The 9,924-nt window shown below is 39.8% G+C and overlaps 1 protein-coding gene across 1 annotated transcript; it reads right to left on the minus strand.

The window, feature by feature from the left end:
* Positions 1-763: 763 nt before the first annotated feature.
* RHON1 (Rho termination factor) lies at positions 764-9,703 on the minus strand. The gene is made up of 2 exons (XM_077372989.1): positions 9,547-9,703; positions 764-1,978 (listed from the first exon to the last, which is right to left on the minus strand). The coding sequence occupies exons 1-2, from the start codon at positions 9,584-9,586 to the stop codon at positions 936-938; spliced, it is 1,083 nt and encodes a 360-aa protein (XP_077229104.1). The 5' UTR covers positions 9,587-9,703; the 3' UTR covers positions 764-935.
* Between the last annotated feature and the right edge of the window lie 221 nt (positions 9,704-9,924).

Below are 9,924 nucleotides of genomic sequence, written 5' to 3' on the forward strand. Positions count from 1 at the left end.
TGTAGATCAAACTTACACTTAGTTAACAGAAATCATTTGGGCCCTGATTATTTTGATCTTGAGAATCAATTGGGTCCAAATAATCTTTTTTTGGACCCAATTGATTCTCAAAATCCAAAATAAACAGGGACTTGGAATTTGGTTTCTGGCAGTGAGGTGTGAGACCAGCTGAAGCTAACATAGTTGAAACTTGATGGAGAGAGTTCCATGTACCAGGTATCCTCTGTATGCTAGGATTACTGTAAATTTGGGTGGCATTCTTATTATCAAAAGATAATGAGGTTGGATCTTGCAGAAGAACACAGATCAGAAAAAAGCTAACCAAGCTAAACATCTTAAACTGTAGTGTGTGTGCAATGATATAGTAGTTGGTACTGGCATTGGATCAATTAATAATCTCTTGCTTCTAGGTTTTCTAAGAAGTGAGAGAAACTTTGATGGAACCACAATTTCATGGAACATTTTTCAGAAATAACAGCCCAACCAGCATCATCAAATGCACTCAACTAAAGCAAAGAAGGAAGGCACACAATCTAGTGGCACTAGAGAGTTCCATAAATTCCATGAAAATGATATTAGCAACCTAATATAATGCTGCAAGCACTGCCCAAGTGAGGGATCTAGAGATAACTCAGGCCATCTACTAGCTGTAAGCAAGTATTGGAAAATAGGAGCCACACCAAGAGGCTATCGACACAATAAATAAGGTTCAAGCAATCCAACAGCAAAGAAAATCTCAAACCTCATCAAAAAAGGCCAAACCAAGAAAAAAAGTCACTATGACTTGCTGGTATCTCCTGAGCTTACAAAATTCTAACAGTGCAAAAAGATCAAACAGATATCTGAAAAACGTTAAGCGAAGAAAGAGAACAGAAGGTGTGAGTATTAAGAAACATTTGTAGAAATTGATAGTTGAAATACACACATGCATGGCATCAGCTCGTGGCTTCACTCAGTAATTCAACAAGCTCTGATTTCTTCAGCTTTGAGTACCCTTTTACGCCACGAGACTTTGCAAGAACCCTCAGTTCGGATAATTTTAATGAGTTTATATCAGTATTTTCGGCAGCCGATGGTTCCACAATCTCATCATAAACTTCTAAGACATCAGAAGACTCAGATACCTCATCAAGAGGTTCATCATGCACATCTAAAGAAACAGGCTCCGGGTCTGGCTCAACTATACTCTTCTTTTTCTTACCCTGTGATTTTGGCAGTGAAATTGAAGCAATATTTTCGTCAACTGAATAAATTGGCTGGTATTTTACTCTGGGCACAGGAGATTTGCGCCGAAAATTTGATGCAGGCCTAGTAAATGGAGCAACACTAGGTTCTTGTATTTCCTCTGTTGCAATGGAGTTGGCATCTAGGAAGTTCAAATTTTGCTCGGTATTGAATGAGTTGTTTCTTTCTGGTTGATCGAGATTAAATTCTTCACTGCCACTTTTCTTTTGATCGGCCGAGTGTTTTCGCAGGAGTTTGAGAAGGGAATCAACAGTTCCCCGTTCTTCTTGCCCTTGCAAAGCTTCGATCCTCTTCTCTACTTTGATTGCAGCTCGTTCACGGAGTTGAGCTTGGATCTTTCTAAAAAGTTCAACAATCTCTTTTTCTCTTGGTCCCGGTGTCACAGTGGCCTGAAACTTTGGGGTACCAGAGAGAGAAAGTATTGGCCCGCTTTTGGAGGATAAAATATCTGTTTCTTCCTCAGAGTTATCACTCTCTTGGTTTTGCCTGTTCTTGCCTCTGGAGAAGCCATGGCCTTGCTTGTTTTGCCTAGAGAAATCTGGGTTTCTTCTATGGCTACTAGAGCTTGCCTTGCATGAAAGTGATGCCCTTTTGGAGCCATAAACTAGGTTTTTACTCATTTGGACCTTGAACCCTGAAAAGGGATTGTAGTTACCATGATAAGAATAAGATGGAGTAGATCTTCCTAAAATTCCCGAGCAAGGAAGACATTTTCGCTCGGATAGTCCATAACCTGCAAAAAGAGCCATGTTTCATACCATGGGAGTTCAGACGCATTAACGATATTTAAATATGTATCAAAACAATCAAAATAAAAGCAAAAGGATAATTATTCTTTCCCATTAATTCATTAGACTTTCCGAGTTGTCGTGTGTCTACATGCAAATGGATCAAGGCTAGCTTCAAGAATTTTTTAGGATCAGATATACTTATTTCACCATTGTAGCATATGAGCATCATATATATAATCTCCAAATGGTAATCAATAATAAAATAGCAATTAAAAGGCAGTTCATCCAACAATGTGTAGACGAAACAAATCTAAGAACTTTGTATGAGGTACTAGCCTAGAAAAGCCCAGAGGCACACTTTATAATCATGTTATACATATTTCCTTATTCATGGTTACATGTCGTTATCTGTACAAAATACAATGGCATCTCAATCAATATGAAAAATGGTTCCAAAACTGGCAGTTCTTGGCAAGTTGGAAGGAGATTGCATGCAAAGTTTTAAATCTCGGTTTCGGTTTCGGTCATCAGCGAAACCGAAACGTTTCGGTACGAAATTTCGGAAGAAATCTTGTAAAAATTTCACCAAAATTTAGGTGAAATTTCGGAAATTTCCGAAACGTTTCACCAAAATTTCCGAAATTTCGGGTGAAATTTTGTACTTCACAGAAACGTTTCACCGAAAATTTCTAAATTTCACCGAAACGTTTCAGTTTGGTACTTTTCCGACTCAATGTGAATTTCGTTTCGTTTTCCACCGAAACCGAACGAAATTTAAAACCATGATTGCATGTAAAGTGGGTTAAGCATCTGGACCATAACGTTCGTCCTTGATTTTATATTGCAAATACAAGTTTTCTAGTAATGTTTCCTGTTAGAAGAGAAGATCAGAAGAGAGAGTGAATTAAAGAGTGTCTCCCACACACACACACGCACGCGCGCACACAGAGAGAGAGAGAGAGAGAGAGAGAGAGAGAGAGAGAGAGAGAGGTGTATCTACTCGATCGAGTAGATAACTTATCTACTCCATCGGCTAGAAACACAGTGAGCCCACATTGTTTGGATGATCCAAAACATTCATTGATAGGCCCTCACATAGATATGGTGTTCCCAAAAAATCAGCTCCATAGGATCATCCTAAGCATTTGAACTGTGGAGGTAAAAAATGGACAGATTTGTGAAGGTTTATGCCCGTCCATTTTAACCTCCACAATTCGAAGGGTTGGGATGATCCTATGGAGCTGATTTTTTGGAAACACCCTATCTATGTGAAGGCCCATCAAATGAATGGTTTGCATCACCCAAACAATGTGGGGCCCCCTGTATTTTAAGCCGAGGGAGTAGATAAGTTATCTACTAGATCGAGTAGATACACCTCTCTCTTTATATATATATATATATAAGAAGAGAGAAGGAGAGATTTATTTGAATTTCTCCCAAAATTCTAATAGAATTACACAACTTTTTTTGACTTTTTTTAACAAAGGCACTCATTCAACCCACATATTTTCAATCCTACCACCTCCTTTATGCTTTTTAACAAAGGCACCCATTAAAGCCACATAATTTCAATCCTACCCCCCTCCTTTATGTTTTTTTAATAAAAAAAAGTGGACAAAGTCAACATAGTGACGTTTTTTCTTTGAAAAATTACGGATTGGGTACATATGTTACATAATACTACGGATTTTTGTGAACATATTACATAATACTACGGATTCAGGACGCCTTTCAAAATATTGACGAACCTGATTATTTTTTAATACAGAACATGCTCATTTAGTACATAATACTACGGATTTCGGCCACCTTTCAAAATATTCTGGGTCCCACTCGAATGCATGGGTTTGGCTATAGATGGTGCGTGAGACCCACCTGTCAAAGCATGAGTGTGAAATACTCCACCACATCAAATGGGAAAGTGATTAACCATTAAAATTTTTCTCGCCCCGTGCATCGCACGGGTGTTAACTAGTATATATATATATATATATATATATATAGAGAGAGAGAGAGAGAGAGAAAAAGGTTCCTACACATATGTGTAGAGAGTTCTCTACACACTAGCTTAAAATACAATGGGGGCCCACATTGTTTGGGTGATCCAAGCCATCCATTTTAAAGGCCCTCACATAGATAGGGTGTCTACAAAAAAACAGATTCATAGGATCATCCCAACCCTACGATTTGTGGAGGTAAAATGGATGTCTTTAAACCTTCACAAATTAGTCCATTTTTTTCCTCCACAGTTCGAATGGTTAGGATGATCCTATGGATCTTATTTTTTGTGGACACCCTATCTATGTGAGGGCCTTAAAAATGAATGGTTTGGATCACCCAAATAATGTGGCCCCCACTGTATTTTAAGCTAGTGTGTAGATAACTTATCTACACATATGTGTAGGAACAGTTATATATATATATATATATATATATATATATATATATATATATATGATGAAAGGGTTCCTGCAAAAGTGTGCAGGTAAGCTTACCTGCACACGTTTGCAAAAACAGGGTGGGGGCCACATTTTTAGGAGGTCCAAAGCATTCATTTGGAAGGACCTTCCATGGATAGGGTGTGGCCCAAATATCAGCCCCATTGGATCATCCTAACCCTGCCATTTGTGGAGGGGAAAAATGAGCAGAAACATGGACACACAGTGTCTGTCCATCCCCCAAAAAATGTGGCCCCCACCCTATTTTTGCAAACGTGTGCAGGTAACTTACCTTCACACGTTTGCAGGAACCCTTCTCTCTCTCTCTCTCTCTCTCTCTCTCTCTCTCTCTCTCTCTCTCTCTTATATATATATATACTAGCAAAAAACCCCATGCGATGCACGGGCCGACAAAGAATTGTATAGACCACATCATAGGTTGATCTAAACTGTCCATGTGATGGAACACAACATAAATAGGTTGTGCCCCAAAAATCATTTCCATAGGCTGATCTTAGCCCTCCAATCTATAGAGGTTTCCATAATTCCTCTTCAATCGAATGGTTAAGATCACCCTATAGATTTTTTATTAAAAAGGCATAAAGGAGGGGGGTAAGATTGAAATTATGTGGCTTTAATGGGTGCCTTTGTTAAAAAGCATAAAGGAGGGGGTAGGATTGAAAATATGTGGGTTGAATGGGTGCATTTGTTAAAAAAAGTGATGTGTAATTCTCATAGAATTTTAAAAAAACTCAAAAAATTTTCTCTTCTTTTCTCTTCTACTATATAGTATATAGATATATATATATAAGATGAGTACAATGTCTGAACTGCCCTTAGTTACATATATCTTCTAACACTCCCCCTCAAGCTAGAATATACATATCATACATTCCTAGCTTGTTATAAGTATCACTTAGCTTGGCTTTATTCAAGGACTTGGTAAACACATCAGCTAGTTGATCCACTGATCGAGTGAATGTTGTGCATATCTCGTCCTTCTGAATCCTTCGAGGGATGAAAGGACAGTCCACCTCGATGTGCTTGGTTCTCCCATGAAAAACTGAATTGGTAGCAATGTGGATAGTAGCCTCTGTCACAATAAAGCTAAGCTGGGGATGATGAAGAGAAACCAATCTCAGAGAGGAGAGAGCACAACCAGAGAAGCTCTCCACTTGTATGTGACATGGCTTTGTATTCGGCTTTTGCACTTGATTTGGCTACTATGTCTTGCTTCTTACTTCGCCACAGCACTAAGTTACCCCCAACAAAGGTACAATATCCAGTAGTGGATCTCCTATCTGCTGGTGACCCTGCCCAGCCTGCATCACAAAATCCTTCCAACTTCTCATGGCCATGGTCTTTTGAACAACAGACCTTTCCCTGGCGCACTTTTTAGGTAGCGAAGAATCTAAATCACGGCTACAAAGTGGGAAGCGAGTGACTGTGAGGTATGTAAGTTTCCCAACTAGCCGTATGTACCTGTTGGGGTCATCTAACAAGTCTACCTCTTCTAGAAGCAGCTTTGTATTTTGGTCCATGGGAACACCAGCTAGTTTCAGACCCAGGAAACCTGTCTCATCCAATAGATCTAGAACATATTTTCTCTGTGAGAGGGATAGACTACTGCGAGAATAAGCTACCTCAATCCCCAGAAAATATCTTAGACGGCCTAGGTCTTTGGTGGAAAACTCTTTCTGCAAGAAGTCCTTCAACTTCTATATTCCCACTAAGTCACTCCCAGTAATGATAATATCATCCACATATACTATCAGAAGGACATATCCGGCATCAAACTGATGCTAAAGACCGAGTGATCAACTGCACATTGTTTCATGCCAAACCGTATAACCACATCACTGAATCTCCCAAACCATGATCTAGGAGATTGCTTGAGGCCATAAAGAGATTTTCGTATGCGACACACTAAGGAGAGCATCTCCCTCTGAGCAACATAACTAGGAGATTGCTCTATGTACACCTCCTCAGTGAGGTCACCATGAAGAAAGGCGTTCTTCACATCTAACTGATATAGGGGCCAACCACGGTTAACGGCCAAGAAAAGCAACTAACGAACAAAAGGAATTTTGGCAAATGGGGAGAAAGTCTCAGTATAGTCAACGATAAATGTCTGTGTGTACCCCTTCGCAACTAAGTGCGCCTTTAGGCGCTCAACTGTCCCATCTTGCAAGTATTTGATGGAGAAAACCATCGACAGGGCTGAGCACCGTGAGGAAAAGAGACTAGATCCCATGTCTGATTTGCATGAAGGGCACCCATCTTAAGGTCCATAGTAGCGGACCATCCTGGATGAGCAAGGACCTCGGCCATTAACTGCAGCAAAGAAACATAAGACAAGGAAGAGACAAAACTACAAAATACAGGGGTGAGATTATCATAGGACATAAAATTACAAATAAGATGGGCAGTAGAACAGGAACGAGTACGGAAAACAACAGGAGGGTCCGCAGGGACAGTAGGAGATGGAAGAAGAGGTACCTCTCGCTACCGACGACTCCGCGCGCGTAGTGTGAGGGACCGCGGGCCGCTGACGATGCTGATATACCTTCAGAGGAGCAAGAGGAGGAGCTGCCAAAGTCACCGGCAAAGGAGAAGAACTGGACTGCAGAGGAGGATCCGACGGCACCTGCAAGGGAGAAGTGCCGGACTCAAGAGGGTCAGGGAGAACGGGAAGAGGAAGAGGAACCGCAGAGTTTGGGACAGCCCCCACAGTGGGAAGGTAAAGAAAGACACAGACACGAAGAATATGACATCGGCGGAAACAAATAAGCGGCACAACCGAGGGTTGTAACATCGATAACCCTTCTGGGTATGAGAGTACCCCAGAAAGACACATCTCTCCACCCGAAGATCCAATATATCGAGGCAAGGGGAGAGGTTGTGGACAACTAACAGAGGAGGGAAGCCGATTAGCCAAGAAACATGAGGTAAGGATGGCATCGCTCCAATAGGCTTTAAGCATGGTTTTAAATTTCGGCCGAAATGAAACGCCGAAATATTTTGGTTTCAGCACAAAACGAAATGAAATTCACATGAAGTCGTTTCTTTACAAGATTTTGCCGAAATTTTACCGAAATTTCACTGAAACGTCGCCGAAATTTCATTTTTGGACTTTTTACAAAATTTCCACCGAAATTTTAAAAAGGTATACCGAAATTTATGAAATTTCCATTCAAGTAGCCAAAATTTCAACCAAAATCGCCGAAATTGACACTGAAATTTTAGACATTTCGGTCGAAATTAGAAAAAAAAATGAAATCATAATCATATTTTTACATGATTTCGGCCAAAATTTCGGCCCGAAACCGAAACATTTCAGTTTCGGTGGTGGCCGAAACCGACACCGAAATTTAAAACCTTGGCTTTAGGGACCCGCATTTGAAAGAGAGTGTGGGCCATATCAAGTAAATACCTCGATTTCCTCTCAACTACACTATTTTGTTGAGGTGTAAGCACAAGAGGACCGATGCACTATGCCAAGAGTAGATAAGAAGTCCTGAAAATCATTAGATGTTAGAGAAGTACTCCCTAACATTATCAGTATGCAAACATTTAAGAGTGCAATTGTGTTGGTTAGTAATCTCAGCGTGAAATGTGTGAAAAGCATAAAGACCTTAGAACGGTCTTCAAGCAAAAATAGCCATGTCATACGAGAAAAGTCATCAAATGATGAAATATCTATAACCAAGAAGAAACATAGTAGGGAGACTCTGTCAGGTTAGGGTGGGGCAGGGTAGGGAGGAAGGAGGAGGAAGAAGATTGTGGGTTCTTCCAATAGTGGTCCCTAGGACACCACAACTCTAGGGCTCTGATTCCATGTTAGAAGAGAAGATGAGAAGAGAAAAAGTGAGTTAGGGAGTCTCTCTCTCTCTCTCTCTCTCTCTCTCTCTCTCTCTCTCTCTCTCTCTCTCTCTCTCACACACACACACACACACACACACACACACTCTCTAGGGCTCTTTTCCTCCTTCTAATAAATCCATTTACTGTTCAAAAAAGAGAGACGGTGCATTGTGCCAATGGAAGTAGTGGTACAAAGTCATTAGCCCCAAGAGAAGCCAATGGGGCACTGATTATTAGACAATAAATTAAATTCTATAGATAGAGGACAATGATTATTAGACAATAAATTCTATGCATAGGGCCAGGTTCTTCTAAGATATCATCATGGGCATACAGAAAATGTGATATAGATAAGATCGATCTACCAAATTTTCATGGCGAGGGCGCCTATTTAGCTTTCCGGTCCTACTGGATTTTTTAGACTATCTGGAATGATTGATGGTTGTATTGCAAACTCAGAAATAGTTTTACGGGATTTCTTGATGCTCTTTAATGGAGATGGAGAATAGGGAGAACAGACACGGGACAGAAAGACAAGTAGGCCATTCAATATGGCACCATTCATGGATGTCCACATCACTACATATAGCATATATGATATATCTAGATTGAAAAAGCACCAATAGAAAGTAACATTATCAGTATGAACTTAGTAATGAAAACGAGTATTGCAAACTCTCGCTAAGCTAGGAAATTTTGACATGTTTGGCAATGAATTTTAGTTGTTTTAGATTTTTTTTTAAAAATAAATAGCTAATTCCTTTTGTTGAATTATAAATGATTGAAGTGCTAAGAACTTTAGACAACAAAGTTGATTTAGGAAAACAAACTAGGTTTTAACAATGGAAACTATTTCAGTATGAGGAGTTTTTTATCTTCAATACTCACAGTTCAACAAATCTTCCAATAAATGTGTAAGAAAAGAAGAAAAAAACACAAAACCATTCAAATCCTAAACACCCATTTGCAGAAACACTGTAACATACACGAGTCTATAATACCTGAAGCATTAAGTTCATGTAAAACACCATAATAACCCATAAAGCCAATAAACTTCACAGACCCACGCACTAGTCCTATGAATGAACAAAAACTAATAAAAAGCACCGAAAACCAATGAAACCCTCATGACCCAATTCAAGAAACAATACATATAACACAGATTTACACTCCTAGAACATCTAGTCCATGCAGTAGTTTGCAAAAAAAAAAAAAACCCTAAAATAATCAAGAGAGTTGGAGAAATTGGGGGATAAGAAAAAACCCACCTGGAGTGTTACTGGAAAAGAGATGGATTCCTCGAGACATCGCTCAAAATGCGAAGTGGGTATCATTCGCTGTTGTGTGTTTTATAGGGTTAATTTGGGACACTTTGTCAAATTACCAAAACATCCCTAAACCCCTCTGTAAGGGCCAAAACCGGGCACGGGCAAAGTATCCTCACACCATGTCGAATTTTCCATCAACTGGCGAAAGGTGACCACAATATTAAGCTAAATTAAGAGCAAATCGGTTCAAGCAGAAGAAGTGTTGTAAGTGGGGGCCTAATAATAGACTATGATTTACCCCATACTTCGAATTTATTGCTGACACACATGTCCTACCGTGTCCGACACCACACGTGCTCCCCGGACACTTTTCAATGT

Source organism: Tasmannia lanceolata, unplaced genomic scaffold (assembly GCF_043159265.1).
Source record: "Tasmannia lanceolata isolate RefF3 unplaced genomic scaffold, GAP_Taslan_0.1 ptg000037l, whole genome shotgun sequence".
Lineage (NCBI taxonomy): Eukaryota > Viridiplantae > Streptophyta > Magnoliopsida > Canellales > Winteraceae > Tasmannia > Tasmannia lanceolata.